Source organism: Bos taurus, chromosome 4, assembly GCF_002263795.3.
Source record: "Bos taurus isolate L1 Dominette 01449 registration number 42190680 breed Hereford chromosome 4, ARS-UCD2.0, whole genome shotgun sequence".
Lineage (NCBI taxonomy): Eukaryota > Metazoa > Chordata > Mammalia > Artiodactyla > Bovidae > Bos > Bos taurus.
Genome location: NC_037331.1, coordinates 49,314,448 through 49,336,645, shown reverse-complemented (window position 1 = coordinate 49,336,645; position 22,198 = coordinate 49,314,448). Strand labels below are relative to the sequence as shown.

The 22,198-nt window shown below is 39.5% G+C and overlaps 1 protein-coding gene across 20 annotated transcripts in view; it reads left to right on the top strand.

The window, feature by feature from the left end:
- NRCAM (neuronal cell adhesion molecule) overlaps positions 1 to 22,198 on the top strand; it is a 320,549-nt gene that overhangs the window by 226,762 nt on the left and 71,589 nt on the right. For 8 of the 20 annotated variants that reach the window (XM_024990762.2, XM_059885646.1, XM_010804207.4 and 5 more), the window contains exons 5-11: positions 697 to 714; positions 3,551 to 3,656; positions 5,690 to 5,886; positions 8,896 to 9,018; positions 17,368 to 17,538; positions 18,118 to 18,174; positions 20,094 to 20,205. In XM_024990762.2, the coding sequence (XP_024846530.1) occupies positions 697 to 714; positions 3,551 to 3,656; positions 5,690 to 5,886; positions 8,896 to 9,018; positions 17,368 to 17,538; positions 18,118 to 18,174; positions 20,094 to 20,205 (784 nt within the window). 20 annotated transcript variants of the gene reach the window in all.

The following is a 22,198-nucleotide window of genomic DNA, read 5'->3' as shown; positions in this document are numbered from 1 at the left end:
TGACAGGCAGCACAGCGGAATCATGTGAATTGCATGCTAATGCAGTTTCTTCCTGCCCCAGTTCCTTTCACTTCTTCTGCAGCTTGGGGTAGGTACTAGCAGCCCTGGGTGACTGAGGCATTCTGAAGCAAAAATATGTCAACCGTCTGAAAAGTGCAATTACCAACATGGGGATTAACCATGGAAATAGAAAAACCTCAAATCAGTGCTGGATTTGACTTGGATGGAGCACTCTCCTTGTGGCAGTGTCCCATTGTTAGGTATCATTACCATGTGCATAGTGATGTCTGGAATAATAGGATCAGACACAACACAGTATGTGACAACTCAGATTAATTGTAGATTTAGGCTATTTTTCAAATTGAACATAATGACTTGTCCAGCACAACATGCATGGCATGGAATTACCCATTCCTATTCCTGGAAGAATCATTTTTTTTGGGCCTATAGCATCTCTTTTGTTCTTCCCTTATGTTTCTGTAGAAATCACTGCTTCAGGAATAAACAAAACCTTTAATGGGGGTTTCTTTCTCTTGCTACTTCACCAGCTCCACCTTTGCTCTACTGGTTTTTTAGGTTAAGTGAAATAGACAAGACGCCCCTATTATCTTCAGGGTGCTAACGTTCCTATTACTAACATCTGGTTTTCTTTAATCCTATTCGCCCACTCACCTGCTGATATTGATGGGGAAAAAGCAAAACTTCTTGAAGACTGTAAGTGTCTTTCGGTCATTACCAGGCAGTGTGAAAATTTGACTGTGTCTTTGTTTTTGAATGAATACTGTGAATTAAATGCACGATTTTATTTTCATGGCTAACGTCTTTTTAAGCATGTGTGTTTACTGTGGCTAAGCATTGCAATGAAATTCCAAGAAGCAGGTTGAATATATTCCCTGCATGAATTCTGAACTCAGGTATTACTGTTTTTTTTTTTTTTTACCAATATTCTGCACTACTAACTTCTGCGCTTCATTCACATCTGATGTAACTCAATGAGAACCACAAAATTGGAAGAGAACTTCTGGTTCTAAATGCTGTTAAAAGCTGGCTGGAATAAAAACATGTCTTTGGATATATATAGGAGTTGGGCACTTGCAGGTACTTCAGCAGAGTTCATTCATATACTTGCTCAATCTGCAGGACTGGGTAGACTAGTGTTTCTTAATGTCATCAGTAAAATGGCCCAGAGAGTTTGAATCTTGTTTGGAAGTGTACAAAAGACAAGCAACCCCCACTCACATCCTTTCTGAGTGGCATGCTCTAATCTAAAACTGCTGCCTCTGACAGCTGGGCACCACCTATCATCTACCTAAAAAATAATAATAATTTTCAAGCATTTGAAAAATCCTTTGGTTTGGATTAACCAGGACAATTGTATAAAATCACCTTTTCCCCTTGTCACTCTATAGCCCTTGTTGGTTGCCCAGTGACCTCAGCACTGTTCAAAGAGTTCCATCTAGATGGTCAGCTCCTGGCCGTGATTTGTGGCAGCTAGACCAGCTCCATTAAGTTCTGGGTCTGAGACCACCACCCTTGCATCTCTGTCACTTGCAGAAAAGTACAAGAAATCAGATTGAATCACTCCTAAAAGTCCCCCTTACCCACAACCTATGCCTGCTGATCCCTTGGTGGGGAATTCTAAGCTTCTTTCCATCATCCCAGACTCTATACTGCCAGAGCCTAAAGGATCTCTGCAAAGTGAAGCTGGTCTAAATTAAAGATGACTATGATAATAATCTAAATACAGGTAATATCGCTGAACCATTACAGTTTGGCATGGACTAAGAATTTTGCACAAGTAGTTTTATTTGATTTTCCCAGCAACCCTAGGAGGTAGATACCACTTTCAAACCCTGTTTTCCCTTTACGGAAATGAGGGCTCACAGAAGTTAAGAAACTTGGTTGAATTCTCACAGCTGGTAAATAATAGACAGACTAGTTCTTAATTGTTAGACCAAACTGCTACCCAGCATCGGTAACTGACTGGGCTGGAAAGGATGAGGCTCCCCTGGACAGTGCTAGAGGCCGAAAGGAGCAGCTGGCTTAGGATAAGGAAGGGGATGGATCTTGCTAAAGGGAGTTGAAATTGACACTGTGCAGTATCCTGCAGCTAACAGGTGCACAGTAAATGATGGCAATTATGAGCTCCATTTTTGATCTGTATTTTAGGTGTTCTCTGGATATTTAGTAAGAGCTGTCTGGTCAATAGACACAAGATTGGAGACAAAGAAAACAGAATCATGCCTGCAGATTTATAAGACATTTTTCAGCCATGGAAGCAGTCAGTTTAGTCATGTGCACAGTTCCCGCACAAGAAAGAAAGACAAAGGCAGAGAACAGTTATGAAGCTTTGGGAAATAACTTGATTGGCAGATGGAAGAAGTTTCACAAAGGAAGCCCAGAGCATAGTTGGAGAGGAAAGGGACAGTCTGAAATATGAAAAACTTCAATGAACCAAATACCAAGTCTTCACATTATAAAGATGTCCTGTACCCTGTAAGATGTTTTAGCAGCATCCCTGGCCTCTACCCACCAGATGCCAGGACCACTCCCACCCCAGTGTGACAACCAGAATCATCTCTAGATGTGACCATATTGAGAACCATTGTGGTCTGTGTGAACAGCTGTCTTTGGAGGTGTGCAAGGTAGTTACCTTGCACCCAGGACACTTTGCTTCTCTCTGCTTGCCTAGGAAGTCAAGCTATTTTGCTGCATTAGGCAACAGAAGAAGTCAAAATAGATTATTTCTCCCTTCCCTTCCTGTTCTACACTCTGTGATTCTGATTTCACAAGAAGGAGGGCATGGTAATCTTAGAGTGACTTGAACATCAAATGTCCAGATACCAGGTTTTTTTCGGATTCAGTTGTTCTGAGTCAGAATAGTTTCTTCCTACAATGCGATAATAAATTATCACATAGCACTTTGAAGACTTAAATGAGAATATTGTTTCTTATAACAGAGAGCTTCCCAATTCCTCTTCTAAATAAGCCTGTTTTATCTCTGTTCCTAGTAGCCACCTTCCTCCTGGCTCTAATAAGACATGTCAAGTCTCTAATTTAATCATCTTTTTAACAGTGCTTCTCAAATATATTTGTTACCAGTGTATTCATTTACATGAACCCAGGAATGAACTATAAATCAGTTACTCTTTTTTAATAAAGTTGCAAATTTACCTCGTAACTTAAATTTTATCAAAAAGCATCATTTGAACCAAAGGTCTCAGAGAAATTTCTCATTGTTACATCAGAAATGAAAATCTTAATTTTAAGCTTATATTGGTAATGAATTTCCCAAACTTTCAGTTTGGGAAAATGGGCTTTATGAACACATATAAAGTTACCAAAAGGGAGTTATGTCTTGACTCCAAAATTTTAGGAGTCTTTTAGCCAAAAATCTGCCGAGTTGTGTGTTGCCACAAGAGAAATTACTAAAAACGTTTGGAGCATATTTAGTCTAGGGTAAGTGATTTTGATACAGAAAAAAAAAATGATTACTATTACAGTATTAAATAATTTATTTCTATCCATTGTTCTTCTTTCTACAATTAAGTGGTGCAACCACCAACCATCACTCAACAGTCTCCAAAAGATTACATTATTGACCCTCGAGAGAATATTGTAATCCAGTGTGAGGCAAAGGGGAAACCTTCTCCAAGGTAGGTGTGCTTTCTGTTATTATAATACTGAAAAGAAGCACTGATAGATCCCTGGGTAAGGACAATCCCCTGGAGAAGGGAATTGCAACCCACTCCAGTATTCTTGCCTGGAGAATCCCATGAACAGAGAAGCCTGGCGGACTACGGTCCATGGAGTCAAAGAGAGTCAGACACGACTGAGCGACAAACACTTTCACTTTCACACTTTCACCTATTATTAAGGTGTCATTTAATAATGTCTGTAGGTTCATTGTTTTGTCTTTCTGCTTTTAATTAAATTCAGTTGATTCTTCCTAAAAACCCAGGTGGTTGCATTTCCATACTGATAGCTTTATGTGTGACATGCTAAAAAATTGTGGGGAGATGTCATGAGAGCCTTCTGACAGCCTGTGACACGGGCAAATTCCTTCTGTATGGGCCTTGGTGTCTTTATCTATAAAATAAAGACGCTGAATTACACAACTTCTAAGATCTCTCCTAGCTCTCTCGAAATCTATAAAATAGCCCCAAGTGGTTTTCCAAACATGGCAGAGTTCAGGACGCTTCATATGTATCTTGGCATGAGCACTGCAGAGCATTTTAGACTTGGGAAAAACATTAAACATTATCTTGTCCAGCCAATATATTTTATAGAGGGAAAACTGACGCCCAATAATGCTAGGTAACCTTATCCAGGTTCCACACCTCCTTAGTGGGTGATCTGTAACTTATCCAGTAATATATGGAAGTTTTCAAGAATTGGATGATTGTTATGGACATATAATGTGGAATTTTTAAAGTTATAAAATAGAAAGGAGATTTTCTCAATATTGTATTTCTGAGTTTGTGTATGACCAGCCTTACTAATCTACCACAGACTGGCACAGAGGAAAAAATTAACTGGCAGTAAATACCTAAGGATATCAAAAATTTCCATCAAAGGCTGGCTTAAAACAATCTGTTCTGCTGTATTATTAGAAACTTTTGAGTGCTTAAGCCCCAATGCAATGTCCTTTGATGGACAGTGTCCCCTTCACTTTAACACTCACTTAATACTTCCTATAACTCCCTGTTAGGCAGGATTTCTCCACTTTAGCTCTGTTGATATTTTGGGCTGGATAATTTTTTGTTATGGAGGCAGAGCTCTCCTGTGCATTGTAGGATATTTTACAGCATCCTTAATCTCTATTTACCATAAGCCAGTAGCATCTGCTACCACTGCCTCCTGCCCTAGGAGGTGTGACAACTGCCACTAAATGGATAAACAGTGGGAAGGGAAATCCAAGAGGGCTTGGAAAAGTTTAGAAATTAATACTTGTGTAAGAGCATGGCCATTGTTCATTTGTAACCAGTTACCAAGTCTTTGATTACATGACCTCTGTGGCTTTTATATAAGGCAGTCATTTATTTTATATAAACAAAGCTGAAAAAGAAGGCTTTTAGTTGCCAATTTGAAATACTTTCCCAGAAATTTACAAAATCATCTCTAGATTAAAAATTCTCAAATATATTTTATATAGAATGGGCACTTTTTTAATGAAACCTGACATTTAAAATACCATTGAATTCAAGTGTCTTCCTCTCCTCCCAACTCACACTTTGCCTCGTGGTAACTTGACACTAGTCTGATCACTTATAATATACACATATATTAGTACTTGTAAAGGCCTTTCATGTTACACTTCACCCTGGAGCAAATTTTCATAGACAGGTTATCAATTCTATAAACAATGGAGTTTACAATAAAAATGCTAATAAAGCTCTAAGAAGATGTGCCTTGGTGACCTACTTACAATATTTTCTTTGAAAAATGACAGGCAATTTGTATGCATGGTTTCTTTATTGAGTCAGATTTTGGTACTTCTGATGAAGACATGTACCTTAGTATATATGGTCAGCACTTTTTTCTAAGTCACGATTCAATGAAATTGCTTTTATTGAATATTAAAGTATAATTATTCAGAAACTCATAAAACTACAAGGAATTTGTTAAAGAGCAAGTAATCCTGTTTTTCTGGACTGTTAACAAGCTTAATCCTCTGTGTGCCTGGCAGCTTTTCCTGGACCCGAAATGGGACTCATTTTGACATAGATAAAGACCCTCTCGTCACCATGAAGCCTGGCTCAGGAACCCTCACAATCAACATCATGAGCGAGGGGAAAGCAGAGACCTATGAAGGAGTCTATCAGTGTACAGCCAGGAACGAACGCGGGGCTGCGATTTCTAATAACATTGTCATCCGTCCATCCAGTAAGTCAGACCTGTTCGCTGAACAGGACCCTTTGTAAAGTCTGGCTCCAACACCAGCATCTGTTACATCATCCAAATAACCCTTACAAGAAGGCAGCGGCACCGATGCCAATACTCTGACTTTATTTTGCATGAAAATCGTCACCCTTTTCCACTTTGCCCAATTCGTCAGCCTAATGTTTTGCCAAACCAGTGTGTCTTTTGTAGAAGTCCAGAATAAATCACCAGGGGTAAGAAAAATGCTTCTTCCTCAGATTGATCTAATCATTGATTTCTCCTGAATCTTATGTACAAGCATAGTCCATATAGTCAGATGGAGATAAATTCAATATAAAATGGGTAATTGAGGTATAAGTGTTACTTCTTTAAACATTTTTTAATTGAAGTATGGTTGATGTACTTTATTATATAGGTTATATGTATATAATATAATGATTCACAATTTTAAAGGTTATACTCCATTTTTTGGGGGGGGGAGTTTACTTCTTTTTTTATTTTTTATTATTATTATTTTTTTACTTTACAATATTGTATTGGTTTTGCCATACATCAACATGCATCCGCCACGGGTGTACACATGTTCCCCATCCTGAACCTGCCTCCCACCTCCCTCCCCACACCATCCCTCCGAGTCATCCCAATGCACCAGCCCCAAGCTTCCTGTATCCTGCGTCGAACCCGGACTGGCGATTCATTTCTTATATGATATTGTACATGTTTTAATGCCATTCTCCCAAATCATCCCCCCCCCCCCCCGCCTCTCCCACAGAGTCCAAAAGACTGTTCTATACATCTGTGTCTCTTTTGCTGTCTCGCATTCAGGGTTGTTGTTACCATCTTTCTAAATTCCATATATATGCGTTAGTATACTCTATTGGTGTTTTTCTTTCTGGCTTACTTCACTCTGTATAATAGGCTCCAGTTTCATCCACCTCATTAGAACTGATTCAAATGTATTCTTTTTAATGGCTGAGTAATACTCCATTGTGTATATGTACCACAGCTTTCTTATCCATTCATCTGCTAATGGACATCTAGGTTGCTTCCATGTCCTGGCTATTATAAACAGTGCTGCGATGAACATTGGGGTACACGTGTCTCTTTCCCTTGTGGTTTCCTCAGTGTGTATGCCCAGCAGTGGGATTGCTGGGTCGTATGGCAGTTCTTTTTCCAGTTTTTTAAGGCATCTCCACACTGTTCTCCATAGTGGCTGTACTAATTTGCATTCCCACCAACAGTGTAAGAGGGTTCCCTTTTCTCCACATCCTATCCAGCATTTATTGCTTATAGACTTTTGGATCGCAGCCATTCTGACTGGCGTGAAATGATACCTCATTGTGGTTTTGATTTGCATTTCTCTGATAATGAGTGATATTGAGCATCTTTTCATGTGTTTGTTAGCCATCTGTATGTCTTCTTTGGAGAAATGTCTATTTAGTTCTTTGGCCCATTTTTTGATTGGGTCGTTTATTTTTCTGGAATTGAGCTGCAGGAGTTGCTTGTATATTTTTGAGATTAGTTGTTTGTCAGTTGCTTCATTTGCTATTATTTTCTCCCATTTCCATTTAAAAATATTATAAAAATTGGTTATATTTCCTGTGTTATGTAATATATCCTTGTAACTTATTTTATGCACAGTAGTTTGTAGTTCTTAACTCCTTCCCCTATATTGCCTCTCTCCTCTTCCCTCTTCCCACTGGGAGCCACTCGTTTGTGAGTGAGTATATGTCTGTGAGTCCACTGCCGTTTTGTTATATTCACTAATTTGTTATATTTTTTAGATTCCACATATAAATGATATCATCTATTTGTCTCGCTCTGTACAAAGATACGCATTTCACTTATCACAGTGCCCTACAAGTCCATCTATGTTGCTGCAGGTGGCAAATTTTCTCTCTGTTTTATGGCTGAGTAATATTCCATTGTGTGAAAGTGAAAGTGTTAGTTGTTCAGTCATGTCTGACTCTTGCGACCCCATGGACTATAGCCTACCAGGCTCCTCAGTCCAAGGAATTCTCCAGGCAATAGTACTGGAGTGGGTAGCCATTCCCTTCTCCAGGGAATCTTTCTGACCCAGGGTTGAACCCAGGTCTCCTGCATTGCAGGCAGGTTCTTTACCATCTGAGCCCCAGGGAAGCCCAATATTTCATTATATGTCACACACACACACACACACGACTTCTTTATCCAGTCATCTGTTGATGGACACCTAGGTTGCTTCTGTATCTTAGCTATTGTAAATAATGTTGTTATGAACATGAACATTAGAGTGCATATATTTCTTTAAACATTTGTATATCAAAATTTCACTGGAAACAGAGTGGCCTCATCATCTTCATATTATTGTAACTCTTTTTGCAATAGTCAGTACATCCTCTCAACAGCCCAAGAGCATGTATGTAAAGAACAGTGGCCATTTGAAAGTCTGATCATTTTTAAAGCTTTTTTCAATTATGTGTATAATATTTGTGCTTTACAGAACAAATCAACTACAAATGAACAAAAAAGAAATGTAAAAATTGTTCACGAATCCTTTCATTCAAGGAAATTACTGTTTTTTATATTTTTACCTAGGCAGATAAGTGTGTACATATTGAAAACAAACTCATTCTGAATTTGTAACCTTTTTGGCTTATTTGCATATCATGTTTATTATATTAATCTTATACTTATTGTTTAACTGTCTTTATACAACATCTAAAGTATAGCTTTACCATTATTTCTTTCACAAATCTTTTTACATATATAAATGTTTTTTGTTCTTTTGTGAAAAGCATGCTTTTAACAAAATCATTGTGTATCTTCAAGGATTTATTTAACGTAAATTCTTAGAAATGGGCTTGCTGACTTAGAACTTATCCTATGAATATCATTTTTTGAAAAATTTATCTTAATTTCCAAAAATTCCAAGTTACTATTTCTCTACAAGTTTGGTTTATCTTTCTTTATAGTGCTTTTTTTGTTTTCCAGTGCAGAAATAACTTAGAAGTTATTATTTTATTTTATTAGGGTCACCGTTATGGACCAAAGAAAAGCTTGAACCAATAATACTTCGAAATGGCCAGTCTTTGGTCCTTCCCTGCAGACCACCAATTGGGTTGCCACCACCCATAATATTCTGGATGGATAATTGTAAGTTTTAAAAATATGAACTTTCTTCATGAGTCTTATGATTATTGGCGATCCAAGTCAATGATTACCTCCTGTGATTCATAAGATGTTTATAATTTTTTTAGAGATGCTCAGAAAACAAATCACATATCATTTCATTCATTTACTCTGTTTTATTGAATACCCACTATGTACCTATTTACCTTGATTCATAGACCTAACATTCCAGGTTCCTATGCAAAATTGTCCTTTACAGCATCGAACTTTACTTCCATCACCAGTCACATCCACAGCTGGGCATTGTTTCACTTTAGCTCAGCCTCTTTACTCGTTCTAGAGCTATTTCTCCACTCTTCTCCAGTAGCATATTGGGCACCTACCGACCTGAGGAATTCATCTTTCAATTTCATATCTTTTTGCCTTTTCATACTGTTCATGGGGTTCTCAAGGCAAGAATACTAAAGCAGTTTGCCATTCCCTTCTCCAGTGGACCACATTTTGTCAGAACTCTCCACCGTGACATGTTGGTCTTGGGTGGCCCTACACAGCATGGCTCATAGTTTCATTGAATTAGACAAGGCTGTGATCCAAGTGATCAGTTTGGTTAGTTTTCTGTAATTGTGGTTTCCATTCTGTCTGCCCTCTGATGGATAAGGATAAGAGGCATGTGGAAGCTTCCTGATGGGAGGGACTGGCTGTGGGGGAATCTGGGTCTTGTTCTAAAGGGTGGGACCAAAGAAGAATCCCTTAGAGGAAGTGGAGTAGCCCTCATAGTCAACAGAAGCATCCAAATGCAGTACTTGGGTGCCATCTCAAAAACAACAGAATGATCTCTGTTTGTTTCCAAGGCAAACCATTCAATATCACAGCAATCCAAGCCTATGCCCCAACCAGTAATGCTAAAGAAGCTGAAGTTGAACAGTCCTATGAAGACCTACAAAACCTTCTAGAACTAACACCCAAAAAAGATGTCCTTTTCATCATAGGGGACTGGAATGCAAAAGTAGGAAGTTGAGAGCTACCTGGAATAACAGGCAAGTTTAGCCTTGGAGTACAAAATGAAGCAGTACAAAGGCTAACAGGCTTTTGCCAACAGAACACACTGATCATCACAAACACCTTCCTCCAATAAAACAAGAGACCATTCTACACATGGACATAACCAGATGATCAATACCGAAATCAGATTGATTATATTCTTTGCAGCCAAAGATGGAGAAGCTCTATACAGTCAGCAAAAACAAGACTGGGAGCTGACTGTGGCTCAGATTATGAACTCCTTATTGCCAAATTCAGACTTAAATTGAAGAAAATAGAGGAAAACACTAGAACTTTCAGGTATGACCTAAATCAAATCCCTTATGATTATACATTGGAAGTGACAAATAGATTGAAGGGATTAGATCTGGTAGATAGAGTGCCTCAAGAACTATGGAAGGAGGTTCATAACATTGTATGAGAAGCAGTGATCAGAACCATCCCCAAGAAGAAGAAATACAAAAAGGCAAAATGGTTGTCTGAGAAGTCCTTACAAAGAGCTGAGAAAAGAAGAGAAGCTAAAGACAAAGGAGAAAAGGAAAGATATATCCATCTGAATGCAGAGTTCCAAAGAATAGCAAGGAGAGATAATAAATCCTTCCTAAGTAATCAATACAAAGAAATAGAGGAAAACAATAGAATGGGAAAGACTAGAGAACTCTTCAAGAAAATTAGAGATACCAAGGGAACATGTCATGCAAAGATGGGCACAATAAAGGACAGAAACAGTATGGACCTAACAGAAGTAGAAGATATTAAGAAGAGGTGGCAGGAATACACAGAAGAACTATACAAAAAAGATCTTATTGACCCGGATAACCACGATGGTGTGATCACTCACCTAGAGCCAGACATCCTGGAGTGTGAAGTCAAGTGAGCCTTAAGAAGCATCACTATGAATAAAGTTAGTAGAGGTGATGGAATTCCAGTTGAGCTATTTCAAGTCCTAAAAGATGATGCTGTGGAAGTGCTGCACTCAATATGCTAGCAAAATTGGAAAACTCAGCAGTGGCCACAGGACTAGAAAAGGTCAGTTTTCATTCCAATCCCAAAGAAAGGCAATGCCAAAGAATGCTCAAACTACTGCACAATTGCACTCATCTTATACGCCAGCAAAGTAATGCTCAAAATTCTCCAGGCTGGGCTTCAACAGCACATGAACTGAGAACGTCCAGATGTTCAAGCAGATTTAGAAAAGGCAGAGGAACCAGAGATCAAATTGCAACATCCATTGGATCATAGAAAAAGCTAGAGAATTCCAGAAAAAAACATACTTCTGCTTCATTGACTACCCTAAAGCCTTTGACTGTGTGGATCACAACAAATGGGAAAATTTTTAAAGAGATGGGAATACCAGACCACCTTACCTGCCTCCTGAGAAATCTGTTTGCAGGTCAAAAAGGAACAGTTGGAGTTGTCCAGTCCCCAATTTGGACTGGATCCAAATTAGGAAAGGAGTATGTCAAAGCTATATATTATCACCCTGCTTATTTACCTTATATGCAGAGTACATCATGAGAAATGCTGGGCTGGATGAAGCACAAGCTGGAATCAAGATTGCCAGGAGAAATATCAATAACCTCAGATATACAGATGACACCACCTTAATGGCAGAAAGCAAAGAGGAACTAAAGAGCCTCTTGATGAAAGTGAAAGAGGAGAGCGAAAAAGCTGGCTTAAAACTCAGCATTCAAAAAATGAAGATCATGGTATTCAGTCCCATCACTTCATCACAAATGTATGGGGAAACAATGGAAACAGTGACAGACTTTATTTTCTTGGGCTCGGAAATCACTGCAGATGGTGACTGCAGCCATGAAATTAAAAGATGCCTGCTGCTTGGAGAAAAAGCTATGGCCAACCTAGACAGTATATTAAAAAGTAGAGACATCACTTTACTGACAAAGGTCCATATAGTCAAAGCTGTGGTTTTTCCAATAGTCGTGTATGGATGTGAGAGTTGGACCATAAAGAAAGCTGAGTGCCAAAAAATTGATGCTTTTGAACTATGGTGTTGGAGAAGACTCTTGAGAGTCCCTTGAACTACAAGGAAATCAAAACAGTCAATCCTAAAGGAAATCAGTCCCAAATATTCATTGAAAGGACTGATGCTGAAGCTGAAACTCCAATACCTTGGCCACCTGATACAAAGAACTAACTCATTGGAAAAGACCCTGATGCTGGGAAAGATTGAAGGCAGAAGGAAAAGGGGATGACAGAGGATGAGATGGTTAGATGGCATCATAGACTCAATGGACATGAGTTTAAGCAAACTCTGGGAGTTGGTGATGGACAGAGAAGCCTGGCGTGCTGCAATCCATGGGGTCACAAAGAGTTGGACACAACTGAGCCGCTGGACTGAACTACCATGTGCCAGGTGCCTCTCTAAATAAACCAAAGATCCTGCTCTCACTGAATTTATATTCATTGCAGCGGGAATAAAAGGAAGGAGAGAAAGAAGCAGACTGAAAGTGTATTTGGAAAATATGCATCAGTTGACAGTAAGTGCTATGGACAAAAATAGGCAGAGTTTTGAGCAGAAACTTACAGGAATTAAAGAGTAGGCAGACCTTCACTATCTGGGTGGAAAGAGAAAACCAGTGTAAGCCCCAAGGACAGGTGCATCCCTGGTGTGTGTGAAAGCAGCAGGGAGGCCAGTGTGGCCAGGCTGACCAATCCAAGGGTGACAGGCAGAGAAGAGGTCGGGAAAGTCCAGGGACTCAGTGCGTAAGACTTTGGCTTTTGCTTTCAATGAAGTAGAGAGCCATTGAAGGAGCTGCTTCACCTGACACAGAACGGATAGTAAGAACATCACTTCGGTTCATGCCTGGAGAATAGAGAGGACAGAAAGAAGAAAAGAGCAGCCTGTTAGGAGGCCAGTGCTGTGATCTGGACAACAGTTGATGGGAATTCTGACTTGGGTAGTAGTAGTCGAGTGGGTAAGAAATAGTCAGATTCCAAATATAATTTCAAAGTTTCTTCCAGGATTTTTTGGGATCAGGATGGAGGCATGAGAGAGCTGAATCAAAGGTAACCCCAAAGACTAAGACTGAACAATTGGTAAAATGCAGTTGCCCTTTCCTAAAACAGCAGAAGCCCATGGAGGAAAGGAAATAAAACTGTTCCAAATGTTTTGTGTCTTTTTATTGTTTTTGTTATTTTATCCCCAGTAACAGCTAATATTTTTTAGTTAATTTTTTATCTTATATTGGAATATAGTTGATTTGCAGTGTTGTGTTAGTTTCAGGTATACAGCCCAGTGACTCAGTTACACATATACAAATTCTTTTCCCATTTAGGTTATTACAGAGGATGAGCACAGGTCCCTGTGCTATATACAGTAGATGCTTGCTTATCATCTATTTTATATACAGTAGTAACAATAGCTACTTAGGCATTTAGTGCCTAAGTGCCTGTCGCTTGGCTAAGGACTACATGAGTTATCTCATCCATTCTTTACAGCAGCCCCAGGAGGCAACTCAGATGACTTCACTTTTTAGGTGAGGGAACTGAGGCACAGGGAAATGAAGTCATTCATTAGTCATTGTAACGTCTGTCCACCCCTTCTCTAAACTTAGGGGATTGTTTGTTGCTCTGCTCTCCTACCCTTCCAAGCCTCCCGTTAGCATATTACTTTGGAGGTAGCATGTGTTTCTGCTTGGAGACTAGGAACCAGGGTTTTGAACGCAAGAAGCCTGGGAGGCATCCTTGTGAAGGTGTCCAGCGAGTTAGAGCTTCATGAATCAGAAGACAGATTCAGGGCTCTTTCCAGCCATTCGTGGATGTTAGTGCAGAGATGCTTCTTAGAGTCAGAGTCTGGAGAAGAGAATTGAGGGGAGAAATGCAGGTGATGAAGAGCACAGCCTGGGGGCTGAGACCAGGGCCCTCCTGGGGCCAGACATTTAGGGAGCAAAGAAAAGCAGATGAGAAAGAGCAGTGGCTTCAGTAAAAAGAAAACAGAGAAGAGGAGCTATCCCCAGAACAAGGGGAAGAAAAAGGGCCAAGAAGACAGAATATCAGTCGTTTCAAACACTGCTGAGAGATGAGACAGCTTCCAATCTGATCGAGAAATAACTATTGAATTTGGCAACATGGGGGTTGCCATTGTCCTTGACAGGAATCCTTTGGGTGGAATGGTGGGAAGGGTTGAAAATACTTGTGGGGAATACATTCTATTCTCAGTGACTTGATTTCCTCTGAAATCACAAGCTGTTCACATTACAGAAGATAAAATTTAGCTTTCACATTTCATTTCCATTTTCGACTCTTGTATGAAATCACTCAGAGAAGGTATCACAGAGAAGTGGAAAATATATATATAAATGGATAAATGGACAAAAATATTTTTCATACGATTATGTAATAACTTTTACAGATTTTGAAAGTATAAGTAACCAATCAAGTAGAACTGATATCTACGGTTTAGAATAACAGTATCCAACTCTCACTGCCAACGTGAAGCCCAGTAATTGGCTTTTGCTTCTTATTCAGAAATGATGACTTTTCTGCTTCATAAAGAGATGTTTACATGTGAAGTCTCAGAATCATCTGAATACGAAACGAATTTATTTTCATATCGCACTGCTGGTTATGTCATTTCCATACATTTTAGGCCGTTGACAATGCCTCTGGATTTTTCAAGTGAAATTGCATCTAGGTATGAGAAAAAAATCCAGATATGTGGAGCATTCTCCTGGCAAGATGACCTTACCAAATTATTCCTATCTGCATACATTTTTTCCCCAATGCAGTGCAAAGGAATTCAATGGGCAAAGTGTTCCCACCCTCATAAAATCCCATTCCCTTTCATTTGATCTCCCAACACTAATCCACAATAAAATACAGCAGGAGAAATGAAAGAAGATAAATATATCCCTATCTTTACCTCTTTGCATTCATAAAATAAACATACATTATTTTTCTGAGTTATTTTTTAAAACAATTCTTTCCCTGGTTAGTGACTTCAAACCATGAATTTACAACCGCCAACCAAACCCCCATCCTGACCACAAACTTGGCTCACATGGTTAACCGGCATCCTTTCAAAGTCTGTCTCCAGATTTCCCTGCCTTCTCCCACCCAAGGGAGCTGCAGGCTTCTACCCATCATTTTGCATTTCATGATGATTGGGTAGGGTACCTGCTGCTGGAGGAACATAGCTGTTTGACTCAGACTGAGAAATCCTCCTCCCAGGAGATGTTAACACTTGGCCAGAGGCAACTGAGAGGTGCGATTTTTCCTAGTTCTCTCACTTCAGAGCTGAAGCACTCTCCCAGTGAACTGAGTCAAAAGCCTCAGGAAGCATGCTAGCCAGCCAAGTGTAAGTTCACACACAGATCAGTGGTCCCACTTCCCTGAGTCCTTCATCTCCTTAGAAAATCTCCCCTCCTTTCTTAAGGCTAGACATTTCCTTGGACCTGAGGGGAAGTCTGTTGTTAAACGTGAAACTGGGAAGTCACAGTGCTGCTTGTACTCATTTAATTACAGAGATTCTATGAAGGACCAGGTGCATTTTCAGGGCTACAATAGTAGCCCAAGCAGATGACTGTCTCTGCCCTTCTGGAACTTAAATTCTAGTTCAGGGAGATGGGCTATGAGCCATACACACGACAGGTAAAACACACTGTATGTGAGAAGGTAATTGGTAACACAGAAAAGAAAAGATAGAGGAGGTGAGGCACGCTGGGTGTGGGGGGGCCTCTGAGGCACACATCTGCATCGTTAAATCAATGTTGCACCCTGCTGTTAATTGCCTATTTGCTGCCTGATTCTCCAGTTAGATCCCTATCCTGGACTCAGACAAGGCAGGGACCTTGGTCCGTCTGACACTTTGTCCAGGGCCTGGGTCATCACCATCAGATGCTCTCACAGTATTGTGTGTCTGACTGTGTATGTAGATGCAACCCAAGTTAACATCCTCATAAGCTTCCATAATGCATTTTCCGAGATATGTGTGTATCTGTGATTAATACTCGTTCAGTTCAGTTCAGTCACTCAGTCATGTCCGACTCTTTGTGACCCCATGGACTGTAGCACGCCAGGCCTCCCTGTCCATCACCAACTCCTGGAGTTTACCCAAATTCATGTCCATTGAGTTGGTGATGCCATCCAACCATCTCATCCTCTGTCATCCCCTTCTCCTCCCACCTTCAGTCTTTCCCAGCATCAGGGTCTTTTCCAGTGAGTCAGTTCTTCACATCAGGTGGCCAGAGTACCGGAGTTTCAGCTTCAACATTAGTCCTTCCAATGAACACCCAGGACTGATCTCCTTTAGGATGGACTGGTTGGATCTCCTTGCAGTCCAAGGGACTCTCAAAAGTCTTCTCCAACACCACAGTTCAAAAGCATCAATTCTTTGACACTCAGCTTTCTTTATAGTCCAACTCTCACATCCATACATGACCACAGGAAAAACCATAGCCTTGACTAAACGGACCTTTGCTGGCAAAGTAACGTCTCTGATTTTAACATGCTGTCTAGGTTGGTCATAACTTCCCTTTCAAGGAGTAAGTGTCTTTTAGTTTCATGGCTTCAGTCACCATCTGCAGTGACTTTGGAGCCCAAGAAAATAAAGTCTGCCACTGTTTCCACTGTTTCCCCATCTATTTCCCATGAAGTGATGGGACCAGATGCCATGATCTTAGTTTTCTGAATGTTGATCTTTAAGCCAACTTTTTCACTCTCCTCTTTCACTTTCATCAAGAAGCTCTTTAGTTCTTCACTTTTTGCCATAAGGGTGGTGTCATCTGCATATCTGAGGTTATTGATATTTCTTCCAGCAATCTTGAGTCCAGCTTGTGCTTCCTCCAGCCCAGCATTTCTCATGATGTACTCTGCATATAAGTTAAATAAGCAGGGTGACAATATAACAGCCTTGACATACTCCTTTTCCTATTTGGAACCAGTCTGTTGTTCCATGTCTAGTTCTAACTGTTGTTGCTTCCTAACCTGCATACAGATTTCTCAAGAGGCAGGTCAGATGATCTGGTACTTAGGGATTAACGTAAATGTTAGGAAAAGTCACACAAACTCGTTCCATAAAACATTTTTTGGTTTACACTTGTTTTCTAAAACCCTTCCCTGGGCAACTTTAGTCTCACCTCTGCCCCCACGCTAGAGAAGTTAGGGTCTGGCGGATACAGTTGGGATTTTAATTCATATGTCTTTTCTTTTGTGATTATTTGCTTTTACTCAAAAGAGCTTTATAGAGGAAAAAAATACATGCAAGTGAAGTTCACAGGACTGTTTATTAGTAGATACAGTTATCTTGCTAATTTGGAAAGTGGCCACTTTGTGATGGAATGATCTAGATACCTCTCTGCCATTCTCCAGCCTTTCAAAGACTTCCCCAGAGTGAGAGAGTTTCCCAAGGTCTGAATGGAGACCTGTACTTTTCCAATGTGCTCCCAGAGGACACCCGGGAAGACTACATCTGTTACGCCAGATTTAATCACACTCAAACCATACAGCAGAAGCAACCAATTTCTGTTAAGGTGATTTCAGGTAAGAGTTCAGTTTCCAAAAAGTCTCTTGCAATGATGTTTACAAATGTGTGCAAGTATGTTAACTATTAAATCCCACTAACTTTGAAGTAAACAGATTCATTGATCAGGGAAGTACCTGTGAATAGTCATGAAGGTGTTGGCATGTGTATTATAGGAAGCTTGCCTACTTTACTGTATTTTACAGTTTTTACTGTTATTACCATTCTTGTTTCTATGACAACTTCCTGAATCTATTGGTTTGGCCAGAACATTGGTAAGATGTTACAGAAAAAGCTGAATGAACTTTTTGGCCAACCCAGTTCTTAGTGTTCTGAGCATTTGCTTGTGGTTTATGCTCCACAATGTCATTAACTGGGAGTCCTGCAGCTTCAGTTATATGTCTGCATCTTACTGGTTGGGGGTGGCTCAGTGAATTAATGAAATAGTCATGTACAAGGCAGAGCACTGTTTTTACTAGGTTGGGAGGGCACTTGGTCAGCATAGTGGTTTATGTTTTGTTGCCCAGTATTTTTTTTCTTTTTTTACAATTCTCTCTCCCCTTCTTTTTGCATTCTTCATAATATTCTGTTTATTTCAGTGGATGAATTGAATGACACTATAGCTGCTAATTTGAGTGACACTGAGTTTTATGGTGGTGAGTTTTGGTGATTGATTGTAACTGGTATTTCTTCTTCATTGTAGAATTTAGTTCACTAACTTCACCTCCATGGCTGTTTAACCTTATTTCTTTACGAAATTCCTAGTTACATGTTTAATACCACTAGAATCAATGTATGTTTCATATAAATTTAGCTTTGAGCTCTCAAACATGTCATTAAAACATGTTCCATGTTGTATGTATAATAACAAAAGTTACTATAACTGTTTTCATGTAAAGAATCATCCCACAAAATTTGGAAAAAAAATCTTTCATATATGTTTAGAATTACATTTTTCATTTTTTGTCTGGCTCATAAACTTTTCTCATAGATTAATAAGAATTGGCAAGGTACCTTAACCTGCTAAAATACTAACATCAAAGTCTTAATAACCTTTAGCAACTAACGTTAACCAGATTTTGACAGAAAAGCATTATATTTTTCATCTGTTTTCACATGACCTTATCAATGTCATATAATTAGAAATAGTATTTCTCTTAATTTAGTTTAAAATCAAGACACTATCTTCAGTGGAAATAATCTTTTAAAAATAGATTTAACATCATTCTTTTAGAAGGAAAAGAATTTTATTTCCTTAAGGGAAACATGGATCTTAAATATAGAGTCTATGAATGAAAATTATGGGTTCTGAATATGGGGTCCTCTTAAATTATCCATAAGCTCAAATTTCTGCTATACTAATTTTTTACCCTTGAGATATGAAGTAAAAAGCACTAAGGTACTATCAATGGCCAGAGTAACATACCATAACTCCTGCCTTACTTTTATTTTATTTTTACCTTATTTCATATTATTTTATTTTATATTAAAATTCTCCTGAAAAATATGGACCTCAAAATCACTTTCAAAGGGATTTTTTAAAGGGATATGATTTCCTCCACCATCTCTAAAATCTAAGGAAAACTCTAATTTGTCTTCAGTAATACCTTTTCTGGTGTTTAGCTTTTTCTTCTGAAAAGTGAGGATAATTTATATATTACCTTTTCAGTTTTTATGAGCATCAAGTAGATAACACATTAAAGTGTTGCACACTCTTAAAGGGCTCTAAGAACATCAAGATGGTAGGATTTCTACTTTAAGTTCTTCTGAGACGCCACCAGAGGATAAAGACACATTTAGGCCAGGTCTCCATATGATTTTTCTTCATGAAACATGAAGGTAGTCTCTCTCTCTTATCTATCTATCTATCTATCTCTCTCTCTATATATATACATATACCTCCCTGAGATCTCTGACTTGAGCCCTCTTTATTTTTCCATTGAGGAAACCAACTTTAATTTCTTTAACTTCACCCATAATCTGTGGCACACATTTGCCAGACCTCTGCCAGTCACTTTCTAGTTTTGTTTTGTTTTCTGTAAACCTTGCAATTTTGGGTATCTTGATATATTAGATGTCCACCATGATTTATCTTCATGATTAATTATTGGAATTGACTATAATATTGTCCCTAGGGTAAACCAAAAGACCTTGTCCATTGTCATATCTTTCAGAAAAACCTAACATCTTCCAGAAAATAGATAGCTCATTTTCCCTTTGACCTGAGTACTCATCTTGAGAGGTGGATAATTTGATAACATAATTTTCCTCTCTATGTCTACATTTTGAAACTTTACCAACCCACCAAAAATACATAGAACCCTAAACCCAAATTAGGAAAATATACAATGGAAAATAGTCCTCAATATTAGTTCTTATGCAACCACAATCGTTTCTACTTCTGGCCAACTGAGTATGGCTATTTATAAGGCAAGGAGTATGTATGTATTTATTTAACAAATTTCACAATCAATAGTAAATTGATTTGAAAAGGGATTAGATTTTTAGACAGTGAATTGTTCTTCTAGAAACCCATATTCTTACTTTGAATGTATATTGATCTTCTTGTTTGCAGCTAAATCACATAGACCGAGGCCACCAACATTTTTAACTCCAGACGGCAATACAAGTCGCAAAGAAGAGTTAAGAGGAAATGTCCTTTCCCTTGAGTGCATCGCAGAAGGGCTGTGAGTTAACCCTGTCTGTCTTGATGTCCATTTCTTATATAAACATGGTATATTGGTAGAGAGACATTAATATTGTTTCATAGCAGGAATCATTGATAAAGACTCCATTAAGCAATCAAGAAAAATGTTATGATTACTTCCAAAACAGGCCATGTGTTATTTCGTATTATGAAAATATTTTGTTAAAGTAAATGTTCCTTTAGAAATGTGTCAGTAATCACCTTATGATTGTTGTAATTGTAATTAAGCTTATTATTTTGCTACTGTTGTCTAACAGATCATCTCAAAACTTAGAGGCTTAAAGCCAATAGCTGTTTGTCATTGATGATTTGTCTACAAGTATGCAGTTGTGCCGTAACAGGGCTGGATCTGACTGATTTCATTTGAGCCTGCTTACGCATCTTCTGAGCAGCTCAGCCTTGGGTTCACAGCTCTGGGTCTCCTGCTGTTGGCATGGCAGTGGAGCTCCTGGTCATGAATTTTTCACATCCTTCTAGGCAATCGAGCTCTGGCTTATTCTCCTGACAGCGGAGGCTCATTCAGCCTCTTAGTGCCTAACTTTGACACTGGCATGCTGTCCCATCCTCTACCTCCTAGCGCTGGTCACCAGACCAGCTTCTTTGCAGCTGTCTCATCTATGTGTATACTTAGTTACTCAGTCATGTCCAACTCTTTGTGACCCCATGGACTGTAGCCAGCCAGGCTCTGTCCACGGGAATTCTCTAGGCAAGAATACTGGAGTGGGTTGCCATGCCCTTCTCTAGGAGGTCTTCCCAACCCAGGGCTCGAACCCAGGTCTCCCACATTGTAGGTGGATTCTTTACCATCTGAGCCACCAGGGAAGCCCTGTCTCATCTATGCACACCTCAAAACTGATACCACCCCCAGAACCCATGTGCCCTTGAGAGGAGTCCCAGGGAAGCCTCAGCTCAGCTGCAGGAACAGCTGTTATGTGAGGCAAACGCTGGAGGCAAGCTTCTGAATACTTTCCTCTCATGCCTGGCATAGAGTAAGTACCATTGATAAGGCACATTTGCTGGAACATTGACTGGACTCTCAGAAACATGTTGTGTTGTGTTGTTATCTGTGCTGTCCTTGACCTGGTGACTCAGAGTATCACATTCCTTCCTAGAAGCCCAGAATCGGCCTCCAGGAAAAATTTTATTAATACCTCTGGAGACACATGGAGGCCCCTGCTGGCCATGTCAAGAAATAACACTATTCATGACCCAGTTCATCAAGTATATCTGTTCGGTTATTTTTATTCAAGTAAACAAACAAAAACAATTCTACAACCCATTAATCCCACTAGTATTTCTAATGATAAATATTGTGTTCTTCCTGAGGGCCTGGACCATTCTTTTTTTTTTTTTTTTTTATCTTCCCAACACACACCTTAATACTTGACCTATAGTTTGTGTTTGTGTGTATGTGCTCAGTCGCATCCAACTCTGTGACCCCAGGAACTGCATCCCACCAGGCTCCTCTGTCCATGGGATATTCTAGGCAACAATACTGGAGTGAGTTGCCATTTCCTTCTCCACGGGATCTTCCCAACCCAGAGACTGAACCCCTGTCTCGGGTTTCCTGCTTTGGCAGGCAGATTCTTTACTGCTAGCACCACCTGGGGAGCCCTGGTCTGTGTGGTTTGTGCCGAGGCGTGCGTAGTCACTCAGGCACGTCTGACTCTGGGAACTCATGGACTGTAGCCCACCAGGCTCCTCTATCCATGGTGAGTCTCCAGGCAAGAATACTGGAGTGGGTTGCCATGCCCCCCTCCAGGGGATCTATAGTTTAGTGCTTAGTAAATATACTGAATGGATTTTTATTTTACCCTCATGAAAACCTTCTCAGGTCACCAGATCAAAACAAGCATTATTGTCTCCATTAAGGCAATGGAAGAAACTGAGGCCCCAAAAGCCCAGAGATCCAAAATCAGAGAGCATTTTAGGAGTAGGGCAGGGATTTTGAAGCAGATCTTTTTAACTCTAAG